This window comes from Arachis hypogaea, chromosome 19 (genome assembly GCF_003086295.3).
Source record: "Arachis hypogaea cultivar Tifrunner chromosome 19, arahy.Tifrunner.gnm2.J5K5, whole genome shotgun sequence".
NCBI classification, from domain to species: domain Eukaryota; kingdom Viridiplantae; phylum Streptophyta; class Magnoliopsida; order Fabales; family Fabaceae; genus Arachis; species Arachis hypogaea.
The window spans coordinates 2,614,495-2,636,815 of record NC_092054.1 but is presented as its reverse complement, the minus strand read 5'-3'; the positions used below and the strand labels follow the sequence as shown (position 1 = coordinate 2,636,815).

The following is a 22,321-nucleotide window of genomic DNA, read 5'->3' as shown; positions in this document are numbered from 1 at the left end:
ATCTTCTAAAAAAGAAAAAAAAATGATTGGTTATTAAATTTGTAAAGCTTGAACTTGAGACCTTTAATTTAGAATATTTAGTATTTTTCATCTAAATTAATCTCGTACTTATTATTATATAATGCACATTAAATTTATAAAAAATTAAATGTATGTTTATATCTATTAATATACCAATTATAAGATATATATTCATCATCTTTGTAAATACGGTTACATTTTATTAGATATATAAATATATAACTATTTATATACTTTTCTCTATCAATTATTTAAAATTTCATCATTTTTATTAAAAGAAACTAATATAAAAAACAAAAAATATCTATAAAAGAAACTCATATTTTTAAGATAAAAACAAACTCTTATCTAAAATAAATTACTAAAATATAATTATTCATTAATCTTCTTCTATCGATTTAAATTTTTAAAACATATCATGTATACTCGTATATTTTTATTTTCATAAACCTAAAAAAATTACATAATAGCAAGAGATTCTATCCAAGCAGCATGCAGGTTGCGTGATAACCTAGCTTAGCCACATGTTATCCATCCACGCAGCACGCGTGTTAGCTTCTCTGCGCCACGTGTCTTCATCAAAGCAACAAATTGTCTGCATGTTAATGCTGTTGCGCCACATGTCATGCATGCAGCAGTACGCAACATGCGTATTGTCCCGTGTCTCCTTACAAGCGGCAGACTTTGCTCCGGAAACAACAGTAATTTATGGTGAGAGTTGAGAGTTGGTGTCGCGGGTGTATTAAATGGTGGTGGGGCTGAAGTCGCGAGTGTATTAAATGTTGGTGGGGCTGGGGTTTGCTTTCATTCTATTGTTGAGAGTAGTGGGGTAATGGAGTGCTGAGACTAAGTTGTTTCATTTATTGAGTTGTATATTTTGAATTTGTTTAAGGTTGAGAGTGAAATTAAAACATTTAAAATGATACGTAATTATACGTCTCCTGAAAATCATATTTTCAATTATTTAAAATATCTTAATTATATAAGTTTGTTATTTTTGATTAATTTATTAGTATTTATTTGGTTAACATAAATTTAATAATTTATTATTATTTATTTAGATAATATTATTTTAAATGTACTGTTAAATATTAATGAATATTATTCTTTTTTTTGTTGATTTTTAAATTAATAAATAAGACACATTTTTTTTTTAACTTTCTGGTATAATATTGTGAATATGATTTTGTTAGGTAAATTTTAATGATTAAATTGAAAAATAGTAAAAATATTTATAAATGTTTAATTAATAAATTCGAATTAATATTATTTTTATTTTAAAAAATATTTCTGGTATAATATTTTATTTTATTTTTTGTTTCAACATATTAGGATTATAAATGGTTAATTAATAAATTCGAATTAATATTTTTTTCTATTTTAATTAATAAAATAATGTTATAAATGTAAATAATAAGATATTCGAATTTGTTTAATTATTATTTATTTTCTTTTCTTTTAGAAGAAGTTATTAATTTATTTTTTTTGTTATTTATTAAATGGGCAAAGTACTAAATTGGTCCCCTACGTTTGGACGTAATTCTGTTTTGGTCCTTAAAGTTTAAAGTGTTCTATTTGAATCCAAAAAGGTTTCATTTAACTTCAATTTAGTCCCACCAGAGGTCAAAGATAAATAATTAACAAAATGTCCTACATGACAGCAGTATAAGGACAATGTCGATAATCTAGAGAATAAGTACAAGCTCCATAGGCACAAAATCAACCGTGGATACATCAATACATTTATTTATCATTTTTCTTATAATTAAAATGAAATATTTTCTATAAAACTAAAATCGTTGCCAATTTGAACTTCATTTAAGGTCTGTTGCTGACCAATGGATTGCTGCATATATAAGGTGGAATTCAAACTCTCGACATTTATTTAAGCGGACGAGTGAGTTGATTATTCGACCAACCCAAGTTGGTTTTCAATAATGGTAGCTAATAGTTATGCAATTGCTGGACACTACTACATTAGTTTTGAGACACATGATTTGATGCTTCCCATGTGACAAAGGTTCTCTTCAATTCCTTGTAGAACATGTCCCCTGTTTCTCCATGATTTTGATTATACTTGCATTCAAATTATTTAGGAATGAATTCATTTGACTATATGCGGGAAGCTGAGGATGCAGAGCGTGAGAATTCTGTTTTGTTTGGGGCTGTAGTGTTATTTTGAACAGAGTCGGGCTACTACTGTAAATTAGTATTCTCTAGGGGTTAATGTGAAATATGTGGCTGCTCTTGGGGATAATGTACAAAAACAAGAAATCAGAGGGTCAGACCTCTGTCTACTGAAATTATGATCTTCTAAAAAAAGAAAAAAAAGGATTGGTTATTAAATTTGTAAAGCTTGAACTTGAGACCTTTAATTTAGAATATTTAGTATTTTTCATCTAAATTAATCTCGTACTTATTATTATATAATGCACATTAAATTTATAAAAAATTAAATGTATGTTTATATCTATTAATATACTAATTATAAGATAATATATTCATCATCTTTTGTAAATACGGTTATATTTTATTAGATATATAAATATATAACTATTTATATATTTTTTTCTATTAATTATTTAAAATTTTCATTTTTATTAAAAGAAATTAATATAAAAAATATAAAAAATCTATAAAAAACTCATATTTTTAAGATAAAAAAAAACTCTTATCTAAAATAAATTACTAAAATATAATTATTCATTAATCTTCTTCTATCGATTTAAATTTTTAAAATATATCATGATATACTCGTATATTTTTATTTTCATAGACCTAAAAAAATTACATAATAACAAGAGACTCCATCCAAACAGCATGCAAGTTGCGTGATAACCTAGCTGAGCCACATGTCATCTATTCACGCAGCACGCATATTAGCATCGCTGCGCCACGTGTCTTCATCCAATCAGCAAGTTGTCTGCATGTTAATGCCGCTGCGCCACATGTCATGCATGCAGCAACACGCAACATGCGTATTGTCTCGTGTCTCCTTACAAACGACAGACTTTGCTCCGGGAACAGCAGTCATTTATGGTGAGGATTGAGAGTTAGTGACGCGGGTGTATTAAATGATAGTGGGGATGGAGTCACGAGTGTATTAAATGTTGGTGGGGCTGAGGTTTGCTTTCATTCTATTGTTGAGAGTGGTAGGGTAATGGAGTGTTGAGACTAAGTGGTTTCATTCATTGGGTTGTATATTTTGAATTTGTTTAATAGTAAGAGACTCCATCCAAGCAGCATGCAGGTTGTGTGATAACCTAACTAAGCCACATGTCATCCATCCACGCGTGTTGCGTGTTAGTCTTGCTGCGCTACGTGTCTTCATCCAAGCAGCACGTTATCTATATGTTTATGTCATTGTGCCACGTGTCATGCATGCAGCAGCATGCAATATGCGTATTGCCCCGTGTCTCTTTGCAAGCAGCAGATTCTGTTCCGGAAACAGCAATCATTTATGGTGAGGGATAAGGATTGGTGCCGCGGGTGTATTAAATGGTGGTGGGGCTGGGGCTTGCTTTCATTCTATTATTGAGAGTGGTGGGGTAATAGAGTATTAAGACTGAGTGATTTCATTTATTGTGTTGTATGTTTTGAATTTGTTTAAGGCTGAGAATAAAATTAGAACATTTAAAATGGTACGTAATTATACATCTCTTGAAAATCATGTTTTCAATTATTTAGAATATCTTAATTATGTAAATTTATTGTTTTTGATTAATTTATTAGTATTTATTTGGTTAACATAAATTTAGTAATTTGTTATTATTTATTTGGATAATATTATTTTAAATGTACGGTTAAATATTAATGAATATTATTCTTTTTTTTTGTTAATTTTTAAATTAATAAATAAGACACATATTTTTTTTTAATTTTTTGGTATAATATTGTGATTATGATTATGTTAAGTAAATTTTAATGATTAAATTGAAAAATAATAAAAATATTTATAAATGTTTAATTAATAAATTTAAATTAATATTATTTTATTTTAAAAAAATATTTCTAGTATAATATTTTATTTTATTTTTTGTTTCAAGATATTATGATTATAAATGTTTAATTAATAAATTCGAATTAATATTATTTTTATTTTATTTTCTGTTTTAATTAATAAAATGATGTTATAAATGTGAATAATAAGATATTTAAATTTGTTTAATTATTATTTATTTTATTTTCTGTTAAAAGAAGTTATTAATTTATTATTTTTGTTATTTATTAAATTAATTCTTTTTGTGGTTGAATTTTACCATGCTAATAAAAATCTTCTGCCCCGTAAGCGTGACCAGCCAGAGACGTGGCATCCGGCGGTTGACGATGCCTTATGAACCACCGGATTCTACCAGCCACTCTTATGGAAAGGTGGCAGCCGGAGACACATACGTTTGTCATGCTAGTGGGTGAGGTTACAGTGACACTGGAGGACATGTTACACTTATTTGGCCTACCAATTAATGGAGAGAGTGTGACTGGTTGGACCGATAGCAATCACGACTTCTTGGTCACCCAGAGCCTCGTAATATTGGATACTGAATCCCAAGTGAGCAGTTCCTCCAAAAGCTACATAAATCTTTCATGGGTTCGCCATATTAGAGACACACAGTCTTTGGATACATGGGAGTCTATTATACATTATATTAAGTGTCACATCTTCTGTCTGCTGGGTACCACCCTCTTCGTGGATAAGTCGACGGCATATGCTCATGCGAAGTATTTACCATTGCTCCAGAATTTTGATCAGATTGGCAATTACAGTTGGGGGTCAGCTTGCCTTGCGCACCTTTATAGGTCACTGTGTCGTGCATCACGGTACGATTGTAAGGAGATGGATGGGCCACTTAGTTGTTTGCTTGGGCGTGGGTGCGTATGCTGTGGCTGGCGCCCATTCTCCGACACCAGCTTGTGCCGGTTGAGATACCGGTGACACGCAGGTAACGTCATTATTTTATTGGAATTTGACTTGTATGCTATTTATGGTTTACTGGCAAGATGTAATTCAAACTATGTGAATAATGTTCTCTGTGTAGATGGAATCATCATCCACGGTCTCGAAAATGGATGTTTATGACGCAGGCGAACATTAGGCACGCACTCGACTTTATGGAAGAGATGAGTATGGGTTTTGAGGTTTTTTGTTATAATTTACGGTATTATTAACAATCTAATGCCCCTTGGAATATTTTGCAGTTTGTTTGCAGGCCGTATGTCGGCATCATCACTCCTGCTGAACTACATGGACACCTTGATGTCTGTGACACGGTGGGGCCATTGGTGTTATTCGAGTCAAATGGGTTCCTGCGGACCGAGTGGTTCGCCAGTACGGATATGCACAGTCCCCCCTCGGGCAACATAAGCCATACCAGTTCTCACCACAGACATTTGGGGAATACGATATCATCTATCGATTCCTTGACAGTAGTGGTCCTGTTCTTGATGATGCTTACATCCCAACCATCCCATCACAGTAGTCCTCACAATCCCACCGGGCATTGGGTGCTCAAAGTCCCACATCGAGTAGTATGGGATGCTTGATGTTGTATATAAGGAGAATGTTCTTTCCCCTTAACAGCTAGCTTTTAAGGTGTGGTTCCCCACTTTCCTTAGATACTTAACAATGGTATCAGAGCGTGGTTGTCGGCGCCATGGAAATGGCTACCTACCCAAGTCCCTAACAATACACCGGCCCTGAGAGCTGACAGCTTTTAAGGCGTGGTTTCCCACTTTCCTTAGATACCTAACAATGGTATCAGAGCGTGGTTGTCGGCGCCATGGAAAGGGTTACCTACCCAAGTCCCTAACAATACACCGGCCCTAAGAGCCGATAGCTTTTAAGGTGTGGTTTCCCACTTTCCTTAGATACTTAACAATGGTATCAGAGCATGGTTGTCGGCGCCATGGAAAGGGCTACCTACCCAAGTCCCTAACAATACACCGGCCCTGAGAGCCGATAGCTTTTAAGGCGTGGTTTCCCACTTTTCTTAGATACTTAACAATGGTATCAGAGCGTGGTTGTCGGCGCCATGGAAAGGGCTACCTACCCAAGTCCCTAACAATACACCGGCCCTGAGAGCCGATAGCTTTTAAGGCGTGGTTTCCCACTTTCCTTAGATACTTAACAATGGAATCAGAGCGTGGTTGTCGGCGCCATGGAAAGGGCTACCTACCCAAGTCCCTAACAATACACCGGCCCTGAGATTAAGGTGAATACCGAATACTGATAGACCGTAGCAAAGTGGCTACTGTTGGGTCAGTGTCGATAGAGTGAAGCCGCTGTGGACGTCGGCTCTCGGGGCCGGTGTATTGTTAGGGTCTTGGGTATTATGGATGCTCAAAGTCTCACATTGAGTAGTTTGGGATGCTTGATGTTGTATATAAGGAGAGTGGTTCTTCTCCCTTAACAGCTAGCTTTTAAGGCGTGGTTCGTCTCATCAACACCATCCACTAGCTACACCTGATAGTCGAGCCACTGTATGCATCAAGTTGCATATTCGGATCGATCGGGGTCGTATGAATGCATCACAATAGGCTCTGATCAGTTTGGACCTGAATGAGCCGACATAGGAGCATGTTGGCGAGTATATCCCTAGTCCTTCCACCCCAACAAGTGGGTCAGGTCCAGTAGAGGGACAGGCAGGTGTGTCGAGTCCAGTGGAGGGACACGCAGATGGAGGTTGGTCCAGTCTGTCCATCAACCAGGTTTACACCGTCAAGTGTTAAAAGGATAGCGAACAAGACGATGGGGTTTTCAAGAAGTCGTAAGCTGTTAGTCAAACTTTGTTTATTTCATCATTGTATTTGTTGTATTAGTTTTTAGTTTAATCGAACTTTATTTACTTCATCGTTGTATTTCTTGTTTTAATTTAGGGTTTCCTCGAAGTTTGTTTATTTCATCGTTGTATTTCTTGTTTTAATTTTCAGTTAGTCAAAGTTTGTTTAACTTCCCATTAGTCAAACTTTGTTTAACTTCATCGTTTTATTTGTTGTATTAACTTTCAGTTTGAGTCAAATTTATAATTGAATGCGTTATCTCAAATACATTAACTTAAAATTACATAGATATTGAAATCCATAATTGAACTACATTAACTGAAAATAACTACATTGAAATTTAACATTGAAATACATTGACTCAAATTACATAGATATTAAAAGTACTACATCTATGACCCTACAAACCACCATTGGAAATAAAATCCTATAAACCACCACTGCCACCAACCCCACTTGATCCAGCACGTTGAGGACATCTACTACGACTATGTCCCTGTCTCCCGCAAAGACGACATACCCGGGGACCACGCATTTTCAGCGAGTCAATTTGGGACGACCTTTTGACTTTTTTCTCAAGGCAGGATTCGCGACCATCGTCGGTCCCGGGTAATCAGGCCATGTCTCCGTGTCACCTAACGGAACAAACTCAACTCTATAGACCTTCTGAATCTCTGAAATCTTGTATATATCGCCGACATACACCTGTCAATCCAGTCGCTGGTTAGCACAGCACACAATAACATGGCGACATGGAATTCGCTCTACCTGAAAATTCCCACAATCGCACCTCCGTCGCGCAAGATCAACAACTAACACTTTTCCACTAGGCATTCCGCGCACCTCAAACACCTCGTTTCTTCTATCAAACCAGTGCACAACGATGTTACCTGCACGCTGCGTGTTTGCCTCTATCCGCTGAGTCTCAAACTTTGAGAAAGTAAATCCAGCACGCTTGCGCTAGTAAGCCTCAGTACTCTTACGTGTAAACAACTCGTTCAACCAATAATATGTTGCTCGAACTAGCACCAAGATAGGAAGATTTCGAGCACCCTTCAACACCAAATTAATGCACTCGGCAAGGTTCGTCGTCATGTGACCCCATCGATGTCCCTCGTCAAATGCCAACACCCACTGGGGACGTTCGATGTTGTCGCACCAACAAACATATGCCTCACCTCGTTCTTGCAACCTCCTATAGTTGACGTTGTACTCCTCCATTGTCCTTGAATACCCAATGTTGACCACAAGCTTTTGCAAGTTCAGAACTTCGAATTCCCTTAAGAAGTTGCTACCAATGTACCGAATACAAAACATCCACCATGCTCTCGGAGGTTTCCGATCACCTCCGCTACGATTTACTACGGCTCAAATTGACTCATGATGATTGGAGATTATACCCACGCCGTCTCTTCTTACAGCATGTGTTCGTAAATTACTGAGAAAAAAGTGTCACGCATCAGCAGTCTCACCCTCGACAATGGCAAAAGCAATCAGTACAATGTTTTGATTCCTATCTTGCGCAACTGCAACCAAAAGGCAATCTTTATATTTTCCATATAGGTGGGTCCCGTCAATCTGAACCAGCGGCTTGCAATATTTGAAAGCTCTTCTGCATGGATTAAAACTCAAGAATACCCGATGAAGTATCCTAACACCGTCCACCTCTTGACTCTCGTTATACAAGGGTCGTGTTTCTCTTTGGACTTGTGAACTAGGCATCTTTTGAACCATTGCCAAGAATCACAATGGCAAAACTTCGTAAGATTCTTTCCATCCATCAAAAACCTTGGCTATCGACTTCTGCTTTACCAGCCAAGCCTTCCGGTAACTAATAGTGTAGTTGAATCTTGTCTGGACTTCTGCAATTATAAATTTGATCTTTATGGATGGATCGGATTCAACCAATGGCTTCATAGCCTCAGCAATCGTGTTCGAGTCTAACTTGGAGTGATTTTGTGAGATTGTTCCCATGGAACACGTGTGCCTCCTGTTGTATCTCCGAATCTCCCAACAGGATTTCTTCTGTATCAAGCTTACTTGGATAAGCTAGTCGCGCCCACGTCCATAATCTTGCACTTTGCATAGAATGTCTATCGCTCGGATTCGTAAACAACGTAATCGACTCCCCTGGAGATAGTGTAACTCTGAATTGCCGCAATGACTGATTTTCTTGAACCGTATTCCATTCCGATTATAAACTTCCCATCCTCAGGATCAGCAACACCTATAAGAAAACGAATTTGTCGTTCATCGATCCGCTAAAACAAAATCAAGTAAACATACTATCAACTGCTCACATACCTATGTTTGCATATTCAAAAAACTCCGGTGCATTCATAGCGTCCAGATCCAAGCTACGCATAAAAGGTGGAACTTCTATCGGTTGACTAACTGCGGTTGGAACCACTAAAGTTTTCACCACTGCCTCACCTCCCCCATTGCCGTCCTCGTCCTCATCACCGGCTTCGTACGTAGCTTTGAACTCCTCATTGTTATCATCATTCATTCCCGAGTGCGCCTCAACTCTGTCATCTTGCACATCTGTGTCATGTTGAACCTCATCTGCAACAATATTCTCAAACTTAATGTATAACTCAATCCTAAGGTGTTGCACCTAAGTTTGCTGGTGAATATGAAACATCTGCTGAATACTAGTTTCGTTGACGATTGGCATAACCTCAAACCGTATCAGGCTGCCAAATAGGACAACCGGACTCCTGTAGAGAATGTTGGTCACCCTCTTTAAAATATCAACCTCTATGCTTTGGCAAAACCCGTACTATAGTTCCGCGAACGTTATAATGCACGAAACCACAAACGAAAATATATTTTTACACGCAAAGTTCATACCCTCATACGTATTTCGTACGACCTCACGTGGTAAACCACTATATTTACAGTGCCCTCCATCGTACCAACCCTGGAAGAAAATACTTCTCTCACGTTGCAACGCCATCCAACCAGCGCCTGCCACGTGTGCAACACGTAAGATGTGTGTTGCCTGCCATGCTGCCATGTGTGAATCACATTACTTGCGTGTTTAATGGATGGGCGCCACGTGGCAATACGTTACCTATGTGTTTCGTGAAATTGTGCCACATGTCCAACACGTGAATTGCGTGCTGAGTCAGCACGATAACTACATGTTGTGCCTGCATATCTGCAACATCTATACACTCAAAATCTTTATTTTCAGGTAAAGTTCACCTTTAAAAGCCATATTAAAATTCTTTAGTCTGTAGTAAAAATTTTAAAAAAATATATATATTATATATATTCTTAATTTAATTCCAACAACCCTTTATGTTAGTATGTGCCAATTTCGAAGGAAGTGCCTTGTCTACATAGCCATTAGCCCATATGTTCAGTAACATTTGGCCATGCCACGCCTCAAAACATTTCCAAATGTTATCTAACAAAAATGATGAGATATGTTAGTATTTATACACCTAAAATTAAAGGATTAATAAGAATAGATTTATTTTATTCAATTTCATCTTTTATTTGAGTTCATTTCAATTTAGAGAGTTTAAAATGAAATTTGATTTTATTCAAATAAAATAGTCAAATGATAGTCTACTTACAAAATAGTCAAATAATTTTATTAAAAATTAATGAGCACCTAATATTTTCTTTTTATTAATAAATGATCCATTAGAGTGATAGATATTTCTTATTTTTTATAAGTAGTCTTAAATACAAAGTTATCAGGATTAAGAGAGCCAAATTTCTTGTAAGATCTTCAATGTTCTAATAGATTAACACAAATAAGAACATGTTTAAAGATTAATTTTTTGCATATTATTTGAACAATTCAAATTGGTTAGCTTTACTTTCAATTTTTGAATAACCAAACTCTCTCTAAAGTCCAAGCACTAGCTCCAAAAAAAAAAAAAAACCAAAACGAACCCAGCAGATTATTTAAGTAAGTCAGTTTATGCACGTAAAGTGTTGGTCTAGTGGTCATCATATATAGGGTTGGCAATGGGTAGGGTAGGGTATGGTTTGGACCCTATTCTAATCTTATCCGCGGGTTGAGAATCTCTCAACTCTAACTCTATCCGCACCATAAAGTTCTAAACTCTACCCTATCCTATCCTACCTGCAAAAATATCAAATTTTTTCAAAGTAAATGTAAAATTCAATTATTTCGAATTTTATACATATTAATAACATAAAAAATAAAAAATTAATGCTTTAAATTACTTAATTAACTAATTAGTTTAGTGGTTGTTCACTTATTGTAAGTCATTACATAAGGAATGTTGTAGGTTTTTTTTTTTTTTTGGTGACTAAAGGTTGTGGGTTTAACTTTTACTTCCTTCACTATATATCTAATTTTTATAAAATATGTGTTATATATGAGGTGCAAGTAAAATAGGATAGGGTATATCTTAAACTCGTATTCTACCTTACCTGCAGACATACCCGAATCTTACCCTACCCGAACGGATTGGATATCCGTGGGTAGGGTATAAATTGCCAACCCTAATCATATATGTCTTACAACAAGTATATTTAGATTTGGATTCAAGATTTGATTAGACCAAATAATAGATAAAACTTTTAAATATTGTATGTGTAAGTATAATATGAGTAAATTTGTAATACCTAAAATTAAAGACGGTCTAATTTATGTGATAAAAAATTTAAATTAAATAAAAAGAAAGATAAAAATGAATATTCGAAGGAAAAATAAGATGAATCTGCTATGGAGAAAGCCCACTTGCAAGTAATAATGTTTTAGTCTCAAGTCATAAAAAATATCTATAACTAATTTATACATGTAGATTGTAGTGAAACATTATTGATTAGTTTTTTACAGTGTTACCGTTAGTGATGGATTATACATTTATACTCTTTTCATGGGTGACATTTATCTAAGGATAAAAGCTTTATGTATACTATATTCTACACATATGTATGAAAAAAAATATTTGTATTATTTTTTACAGAATGAAAAAAGAAATATATGATTTATTTATAATTTTTAAAAAATATTTATTTTTATTAATTAATAAAGTATAAATATTCATCGCTTTGACTTAAGAAATTCTAATTAATATTTTTTCTAATTCTAAAACTTTTAATTAGGTTCATATATTAAATAAATCTTTCTTCTAGAAATAACTAATAATCATTTCATAAAATTCTTGGGTAGTTTAAATAAATTTATACATTTAGACATTACAAAATTCAGAAAAGAAACTATTAAATTATTTACAAATGTAAAAGATTTTAGAATATGAAATTGTTCTAAGGACTTGGTCACTTGATGATTAAAAAAATTTACTAAAATGTATGGACTTAAAATGATCTATAAAGATTTGATTCAAATTTGATTTGATCAAAGGCTTTACAAACAATTGACATTATTTTTTACAATTTCATTATGTAGATAATAAATAATGTGAATAACATAAATAATGGGTTGCACTCTTAGGTTCAATAATCATGAAAAAAATATCTCAACCTAATTACTTATCTTTATTTTTAATATCACTTTCACCTTTTATCTTCTCCATTTTATATTTTCACTTCCACTTACACTACACCCTAATTCATGACAACTAACCATTTTACCACCGTCTCCCCTACCTGTCACACTGCTCATCGTCGCCAACAACGAAGCTTCTCAGCACTGTCTTCGTCCGCCATCGTCACAACGAAGCCACTTTCTCCTTTTCTGTTCCGTCGCTGCTTCAATGCTGCACCTCTGCTCCTGCCATCACTTCTCCTCTTCCAACAGGACAACAGGATGCAAGTCCCGTGCCATCGCTGCCCCTCGCGAACTCTGTTCCGCGCGTCCTCCTCAACACCGCCGCCGCCTTGACCCAGTTCCACGCGTCGTTGCTGCCAGCGCCTCGACGTGAATTATGAGCGACGTCCTTCCAAAGCAGCGCCAATCGTCCTTCCTGCTGCGCGTCTTCAACGGTCAAGTCTGACCCAGTCTGTCACTGCGCTGCCACCCTCCCCACCGTGAGTCTCCTGTGCCCTATTTTTATCGCGTTTGTATTTATTTCTCTTTTCAAACCATAATGATTAAAAGAATGTTTTTTTTTTTTTAGTTTAATGGATATCTTTTCTAAGTTATATGGATGTTTCTTTATTTTTAGATGGATGTTTCTTCGAGTTATATGTGTTAGAAACAAGAGACTAAACTGGAGAAATAATTTATATGTTATTGAGTGTATTCAAGTTGTCTGGAATGATACAATATAAAAGGGTATTTATAGGTACTAAGAGAATCGTAATAATAAAGACGTAATCTCCTATAATAAATATTCAGATATACTAAATAATACTAATTGATCTTAATTGATCCTAATTATATTCTAACATCCCTCCTCAAACTCAAGTGACAACTTGAGTTTGAAACTTATTTAAAACAATGAAATAAAAAGAAAAAAATTGCATAAACTGATAAAACGGGTGCAGACGGAACTGTCGGAAGGAAACGCAGATGGAACATCCGCTTGTCTGAATAAAGCGCAGATGGAACTGCCACTAGTCTGAAGGAAGCGCAGACGGAACTGCCGCTTGTCTGAAGGAAGCGCAGACGGAACTGCCGCTATCTGAAGGAAGTGCAGACGGAACTGTCGAAAAGAAATGCAGATGGAACTGCCACAAGAAAACACAGACAAAACGCAGACGGAACTGTCATGAAAAAACACAGACGCAACTGCCACGAGAGAACACAAACGGAATTTTCACGAGAGAACGCAGATGTAACTGCCATGAGAGAACGCAGATGGAACTGTCGAAAACTATATGATTTCTTCATGAGAATAGGTAAGCAGCGGATGACAATGGTGTTTGATCATTCAACTCAAAATAGGCTAGTCGGTGAGGTGAAAAAGCATCAAAGGAGTGACAAAAGGGAAAAAAGTATGGCATAGAAAAAAAATACAAAAACTACGGTGATTTCACCGTAAGGAAAACAACATATTCTCTTTAAGGAGGATACTATGGCTCTCATACCATGTTAGAAATAAGAGACTAAACTGGAGAAATTATGGTATATTATTGAGTATGTATTCAAGTTGTCTGTTCAAGTTGTCTGGAATGATACAATATAAAAAGGTATTTATAGGTACTAAGAGAATCGTAATAATAAAGACGTAATCTCCTATAATAAATATTCAGATATACTAAATAATACTAATTGATCTTAATTGATCCTAATTATATTCTAACAATATGCATGTTTTTTATTTTGGGTGGATGTTTCTTTTAGTTAAATGGATGTTTTTTTTTCATAGGAATCACGGTACAGCATCGGCAACGCCACATAAATCATGGTACAACAGTAACGGTGTCACGGTAATCGACGGCGATGGCGTCACTTCCTTGGCTTGTTCATGCACTTGCGACATGGATGACGAGAAGGAAAGGATGCGTACCTCACGTCAAAACTATCACCGGCGGCGACAGCGCATTGCGGCAACGACGGATATCCGGCAGCATGAGCGGCAGAAGGTTGAGTCGATGATAGAAAATGTAGACATGCTGTGAGAGAATGTAGTGAAGGTTACATTGTGTGTAATCTTAATAATTCAAAAATCCTAATTATTCTTAATTAATGTAAAATTTGACTTTTACATTTAATTTAAAATAAATTTTTTATTCTATTGTTGTTCAATGTGAGTATTGTTCTCGGGTATTTTCTCTATTTCTTATATCTAGTAAAAATTATGTTTTCTATAAGGATTATGTTAGGTAACTAATAATTTTATTGGACAACATAAACAACGGATCTTAAAAATGGTCAAATTCAAGTAAAACACACTACGTTCTAAAATATTCACATAAATCATAATTTTAGAATAACTATTCGCACACCTAATAAATTAAACATCTAATATATCTATTATTCACATTATTTAATATTTTCATTATTTATCTATATTTTTCCTTTTCATAATTCATATACGTGTGAGTCCACGTCACGAAGTTACGTATTGATTTTACCTTTTTCTTTCTACAATTTTATTTCTCTTGTTATAAAATCAAGGGGTTGTTGGTGTCCATTTAAAATTATATGAATTAAAATATTCGACAAATAAAAAAAAAAAGGGATTATACGAAGTGAGTGGTATCACACCAGTGCCACCAATCTACATATATTCTTGAAATACATCAATGGTGATTTTATTTTTTCTTTATGCGGTACAACTTCCATAGCACTAATGATTAAGAATTAACAACTTATTTCCATATTAGGTTCTCTCACGGGCCATATTTGACGGTTTTTTTATTTAAATAAAATAAATTTTTTATTTATCAATTTAAATCAAAATATAAAAATTATTAATTGTGCTTTCGCTGATAAAAACAAAAACAAAAATAAACATTATAATATTTACGCTCACAGTTAGGGTCAGGGATGGTAAAACGAGTTGAATCCGTCGGGCCAACTCGCTAGGATTTGAAATTCGCCAAATTAAAAAAATTCGCCAAACTCGCACCGCCAAAATTGACGGATTTTGACGGAACGGGACGGGTCGGTCCGCCGAGCTGAAGATTTTTATTTTTTTTATTAAATAAAAGAGTGATTACTATTATAAAATTAATAATTATAGAATTTTCAAACACTTTTTTTTGTTTTTGTTTTTATTCTTCTTTTAATTATTAATTTAAAATAAAAATAGTTCTATTAACAAATATTATTTTGAACAATTTTATTGAAGTTAAAAAAAAAAGATAATAAAAAAATTATATTATAATTTAAATATTTTTTATTTGTATTTAATTTTTTCATTATTATTTTTTAGTTAATTTTAATGAATTTTATTTCAAAAAAAAAATCAAGCGGGCTAGCCCGCCAATTCGCTATAAAGGGAGACGGACTAACATTTTAAATCCATTTTAATTGGCGGGACGGGCCAGCCCGCCCCGTTTATGGGGCGGCCCTAGGCAGGGCGGGAGATTAGAGCGAACCGACCCGCTTTACCACCCATACTCACAGTGAAAACAACACTAAATTCATTAATATTTTTTCTATTTGCACGTAAACAATTTTCTTTCTCTTCTCTTTTGTCCATTTTTTGGTGGGAGTGATAGAAAAAATAGAAGAGAAAAATTGTTTCATTTTCGCTAACAATAATAGCAAAAATGTAAAAAAAATTCAGTGTAACGTAAATAATATAATTTTTATTTTTACTTTTTTATTAGCAAAATACAAATAAATTTTTAAAACAATATTTAAATAAATAAATAATTTATTTTATTTAAATAAAAAATCCCCATATTTGAATTTCAATTTTAATGGAATCACTGTAATCCATTAAAAGTTTGATCCATTATTTGAGCAATCTTTTTATGTTCATGATAACGTTGATCATGTGTTGAAGATGATGATTACGACGATGACAACTTTTTTATATCAATTTGTTGAAAATTTTATCTTCACTAGTTTGAAGTTTTAAGAGAGCGCACGCACACACATATATATTCTTTCTTTTCTATAATTTTTTTTTGAAAAAGTATATGTAGATAATGAAAATATTAAATAATGTAAATAATAGATATATTGGATATTTAATTTATTAGGTGTTCAGATATTTAACTTATTAAGTATGCAAATAGTTATTTTAATATTAAAATTTAGATTAATAATTTAAAATGTAATATATTTTACTTGAATTAGATCAATTTTAAAATCTATTATTTATTTATTTAAAAAAGTCATTAGTTACTTAGCATATTTTTTTTTTATCAATTGGTAACTGTCCAAAGCTTAAGAAATTTATGATAGTAATGGTGTAGTTATGCGTGAAGACAAAAGAGTAGATGCTGTTTTCTGCTCTTAATTATTTGTTTGAAAAATAAATTAATTTTTTATAATTTAAAAATTCTTAATTATTATTAATTAATAATTGGTGTTGAGACACTACAACAAACCCGGCAGATGGCGGCGGGTGTTTTGCGGCGGTTGACCTTTAACCGCTCCAAAATTGGAATTAGCGGCGGTTGATGCGGCGGCTGCTCTGGGTGTTGGTAGTCGTTTGTCTTTTAGCGGCGGTTTTTTTGGTAACCGCCGCTAATTGTACACAATCGGCGGAAGATGCTGATCCACTGTTTGCTGTTTAGCGGCGATTACAGTCGAACCGCCGCCATCTTGTAACATTTATATTAACTTCGATATTCGGACGTTATAACTTTTTACAGGCTAACAGAGTACGGACTACTTAATTTCTCGCTAATTTCTTGACCCTCGTAATACAAAAATGTTGTCTTTCATAAAATATAGAGTTTTCCGTTAGTAATTAAATTGAGTTTGCCTGTATTTTAATTTGTGATATATTCTAATAAGTTTATTTTCACAAATACGTTTCATGTTAAGGGAACATCAACCGTATCACTTGTTTTACGTTAGAAAAAGTTTAGTTTAATAATATATTTAATGAGGTGAACAATCTTAAAAATGAGATTTTTCCTTTTAGTATAAGAACTTCTATGTTTGTATTCAGGCATAACTATAAAAGAAATAGTTAAAGTATGTATAAATTAATGCTAATTTCAAATTAGCATGTGTTTATAATAGGCTTCTTCGAACTTAGATCCTACTAATCATAAATCAATTAATTGTAAATGTAGTGAAATAGGTCACACTGCAATCCAACTATTAAATTAAAGGACACAATGTAGTTTGTTTAATTAAAAGGTCAGTTTTTCTCGTCAACATCATATTCACCCGGCCAGAAAAATTCAGTCAGGAATCTACTGGCTTCACGTGACACAGGATGTGATAGGTCATCTCCAAACCATTGTTTTTTGTTCAGATTGAAGCGCTGTTTTGCAACATGTACGCCATCTTCTACTTGTTGGTCATCTGAAGTTTTATTGTCTTCTTCCGACACCTTATTCAGGTCAAACTGCATGGACATGTTAGTGCCAGTGGATGAGATTTTGTCTAAATTGTCTGCTGAATCAATGTCTGCCCCATCTAGAGTGTCGTTAACTACCTCGCCTGAATATTCAGCTAGAACTGATAATATGAATCCGCATACAACATTATTAGTATAATCAGAATATGCCAATAACTTCCAAGTCATTACATAGTACTTTAGGAAAAAAAATGGTTCGTGTAATTTATTAAGACAGGATTCAAAACTAAACAAAAATAAACAACAGTTACCATCTCCTTTGTTGACCGTTTGGGAAGATTCTTTGGAAAAAAGCTATGTAATTTGCAATTCTATAAATTTCATTTCCTTCTGTGATGCAATATCCAACTCAACTGAATGCTTGTTTGTAAAGCGCATCTATATAATAAAATTCATAGTTCATTATCTTTTTCGGTCAACACTGTGTCTGTATTAAGAACTTTGTATATAATATATTTTTTTAACCTTTAGTTCAGTAAGTACATCTTCAGAGCTCTTTCCAGAAGCACATGTCACAAAAACATATCCAAATTTCTTCTCATACATTGATCCCCATTCATAGAGTTCCTACAAATAAAGAAGGTTGACATTGCAAATATTAACGCAGCAATTTTGTTATTATATTTCAACTTTACATATGTATTGATCAAATATAGTTTAAGACAAGTTTAATAGGGTATGCTTGATGAACAAACCTGCATTGTAGATTCGTTAGCCATTTCCAAGTATTCATTGAAACAAGAGCGTCCTGAAATAGCCTCCAACCAACACCAGACATTCAGTTTGCGAAACCATATCTCTCTAGCAACAGAAATTGCATGTTCTAATGAAGAGAATGGCGAGGCCATAGCCATCTCTTTAGCGAATGTTGTGCTTGCACAGCATGATGAAAAGTCCTTCATTTTCCTTTGCCCTGTTATGCTATCATGTTATGTGCAATAATATTCAGTAGTGACAACAACTTTAGCATTTATTATATCTAATAGTTTGCAAATTATGATAAAAACGAACATATCTCTTCATTGTAAGCTAAAAATTTCCAACAAAATCATAAAAAAATTGGAAAGCTACTTTTATTTATTCAAACCCACTATTCTTAGATTTAGTTGAATTTCGAAAATACCACTCGTGCTATAACTACCAATCTACATACGCCATGAACATTAAGCCACACATTGATCATAAAAAGACTGTTGTTAACAATCGTCGATATTCTCATCTGCATTGTCTGCGGGGTCTTCTACATCATCATCCCTGGTCAACTGCAAGTCTCCAATGTCACCTGCCTCTGAAAAGTTCAACCCTGGTTGTGGAGAAAAACCAACTTCAGCTACTTCATTCTCTTCCCCCATGTCATACAAGTCTCGTGGCTTGACATGAACCACTATACTCCATGCTTTATCTACTTCATCATCCACATAGTAGACAAGATGGGCCTCTGATGCCAATATGTACGGCTCATGGTCTTCTTGATCACCGGTGTGTATCGAACGAGAGAAGTTAACACTAGTCAGACCCAAGTGATCTTGTTTTAAACCCCTACTAGTAGTCGTGTCCGCCCAAACACACTTAAACAACACGACTGAGAATCGACAACTGTAATTCAACTCAATTATGTCTACTATTTTGCCATAGTATGGAACACTACCGACAGCCACTTTGTTGTCACGCATGCTTGCATAACTTCGTGTATTAGACGAGACATATACTCCACTATTTTGGGTTTTCATTCCTTCTTCCTTTTCCATAGTTCTAAACTTATAACCGTTGATATTGTATGCCCCGTAACGTGTTGCTTGAAGTATCGGTCCACATGCAAGCCATTTAATCTCGTCTGGATACTGTGTGCTCTCCATCGGAACCTGCTATCATATAACAATCATTCTTAAATTCATGATTTATCGTTTTATTATAGTTAATGTTTGTAGCTATCGAGGCATTTGGCATAATGCATTTTATATTTGCTCACCTGTTGCTTGAACCACCGAACAAATTCCTTGTGGACAATGCTGTCTATTTTCGACTGCGACCTTGTTTGATCTCGTAGCTTTCTCTTTGTTTTAGCTCTAAATGAACTACATAGAATTGCAGAACATTATTCGCAAATAGTGCACAGGTTATATGATAAATATTCGAGGTTTGAATCAGAACGTAAGATTACTTACTCAATAAAGTCAGTAACAACCTCGCAGTTGACTAGCACGTGACGATGTGCTTGCAGTCGTTCCATCTGACTCAGCTTAAAATATGTTGCAGTCCCTATCGCCTTTCCAACTTTTGGAAACATGGTTTCATACGCATTAGGGAGTACTCCGCTAGGTTGATCGTCAACTCGCACCGGTCGATTCATTCTAGTCTCAATGTTATCCAGATATCTAGAACAGAAAGTTAGGATTTCCTCCGATAAGTACCCCTCCGCAATAGAGCCTTCTGCTTGAGCCCTGTTGCGCACATACTGCTTCAAACGGCCCAGATACCTTTCAAATAAAACCAATTCGTATGCTCAGGATCATAATTTGTGCACAAATGCATGTTATAGATATGGTTATATACACACTAACCTCTCTATCGGATACATCCACCGATAATGCACTGGGCCACCAAGTTTTACTTCTTCAACAAGATGAACGATCAGGTGTACCATGACCGTGAAGAACGAAGGGGGAAAAATCATTTCCATACAACACAGGGTATGAACAACATGATTTTGGAGTTCATCAAGCTGTAAAGGGTTTATGGCTTTCCCGCAGAGTGCTCGAAAAAATGATGAAAGATCGGCAATTACGCTGTCCACAGGGGCAGGCAGTGCATTCTTAACCAGAATTGGAAGTAAATGCTCCATCAGAATGTGACAATCATGACTTTTCAACCCAGCCAACTTACGCTGTCGCAAGTCAACACAACGCGTAACGTTGCTAACATAACCATCTGGAAAGACAACTTTCTGGAGAGTCTTCAGGAATGTATCCTTCTGTGATTTTGACATTGTAAATATTGCAGAAGGATATTTCCCACCATCGCGCGGCCACAACTCTGGCCTTATACCCATGCATTGTAAATCCTTTCGAGCTTTCAGATTATCCTTTGACTTGGCACTATCATTTAATACCGTGAACACTACGTTATCGCAGACATTTTTCTCTATGTGCATCACATCGAGGTTGTGACGTAGCATATTATCTTCCCAGTATGGGAGTTCAAAGAAAACACTCTTCTTCTTCCAATTTGAGTCAAACTGGTTGGCATCTTCACCACTACGTCTTTTATGTCCTATCACGTTTGGAACCTTTCCGTATGACACGTGAATATATGATTGTTGCATCAAGATATCTGTTCCAGACAACATCTTCGGAGGATCCCTGTTCTCTACTTGGCCATCAAATCTTACCTGGTCTTGTCTAAATTTATGAGCTTGATTCAGAAATCGACGATGACCCATGAAACACCATTTTTGACTAAATGTGAGTCGCTGTGCCCTAGCATCCAAATTACAGGTAGGACATGCTAAGCCGCTGTGCGTATTCCACCCAGATAAGTTTCCCAATCCTGGAAAATCGCTAATAGTCCAAGTCAATGCCGCATACAGCTTGAAGGTGCATTGGGTATGAGCATCGTATGTTTCAATGCCTTCCCATACTTGCTTCAACTCATCAATCAAGGGCTGCAGGTAAATATCTATATCATTACCTGGCATTTTAGGACCAGGAATAATCATGGATAGAATGAAAGAGGTCTGACTCATACAAAGCCATGGAGGAAAGTTGTACGGGATAAGAATCACCGGCCAAACGGAATACTTTGTGCTCATGTTTCCAAAAGGATTAAATCCATCGCTAGCCAAGGCCAGGCGAACACTACGCGGATCCGATGAAAAAGCAGTATGCTTTGCATCAAACTTTTTCCATGCTTCAGCGTCCTTCGGATGCCTTAACAATCCGTCGTTGTTGTGACCCTCCTTATGCCATAACATGTCTTTAGATGTCTTGCTGCACATGAATAAACCAGAAAAAATGAAAAGAAAGAACAAAATTTACAGTTTGAATAATATTAAATATATTTACTTTATTTTTAATAAATTATTTAATATTTGTTTCAATTGACCCAAGGAGGTTGAAGGTACTCAATTTTACTGGGCTAATAAAGGGGCTTTCTTATGAAAGAAGAATAACTCCCCTTGAGGGAGAACTTATTTCACGGGACTGCCTAAAGAGAGTCCTAATGTAAAAAAAACTAAGTATCTTAATGAAGCAGAAAATCCTTAGGTGCTTTTTATTTAGCCCTATTGGCAGACTATGACCAATTGGATGGTTAGAGAACAGGGCTCCCCATCGAACTTTCTTTCGGCCTTCCTTTTGCCAGCAATGGTGATCTCTCATGACTCTTAACAATTCTCATTGTCTCGAAGTTAGCTGCTTGGAATGAGGGAAAGTTTGGTTTTTGATTTTGATGCATATTAAGCCTTAATCTTCCAACTGTTTGTGTAAAAAAGTTGTGGTGTCTTCTATTATGTAAACAAATTTGGATTTTGATGCATGTTAAGTCTTATTCCACCAACTGTTTGTGATAATGTCAAAGACACCAAATGTGCTGATAGAAAAGTGCTCTGCTTTTAGTTTAGTTTCTATAATCTG

General features: G+C 35.0%; 2 protein-coding genes across 2 annotated transcripts; both read right to left on the bottom strand.

Moving 5' to 3' along the window:
• Positions 1-7,335: 7,335 nt before the first annotated feature.
• LOC112775965 (uncharacterized) lies at positions 7,336-8,772 on the bottom strand. The gene is made up of 4 exons (XM_025819894.1): positions 8,611-8,772; positions 8,271-8,520; positions 7,828-8,159; positions 7,336-7,503 (listed from the first exon to the last, which is right to left on the bottom strand). Exons 1-4 carry the CDS (start codon positions 8,770-8,772, stop codon positions 7,336-7,338), a joined length of 912 nt encoding a protein of 303 aa, XP_025675679.1.
• A 10,114-nt stretch (positions 8,773-18,886) lies between these two features.
• Positions 18,887-21,660, bottom strand: LOC112775961 (uncharacterized). The gene is made up of 4 exons (XM_025819886.1): positions 20,252-21,660; positions 19,856-20,167; positions 19,660-19,765; positions 18,887-19,552 (listed from the first exon to the last, which is right to left on the bottom strand). Exons 1-4 carry the CDS (start codon positions 21,658-21,660, stop codon positions 18,887-18,889), a joined length of 2,493 nt encoding a protein of 830 aa, XP_025675671.1.
• Positions 21,661-22,321: the final 661 nt, after the last annotated feature.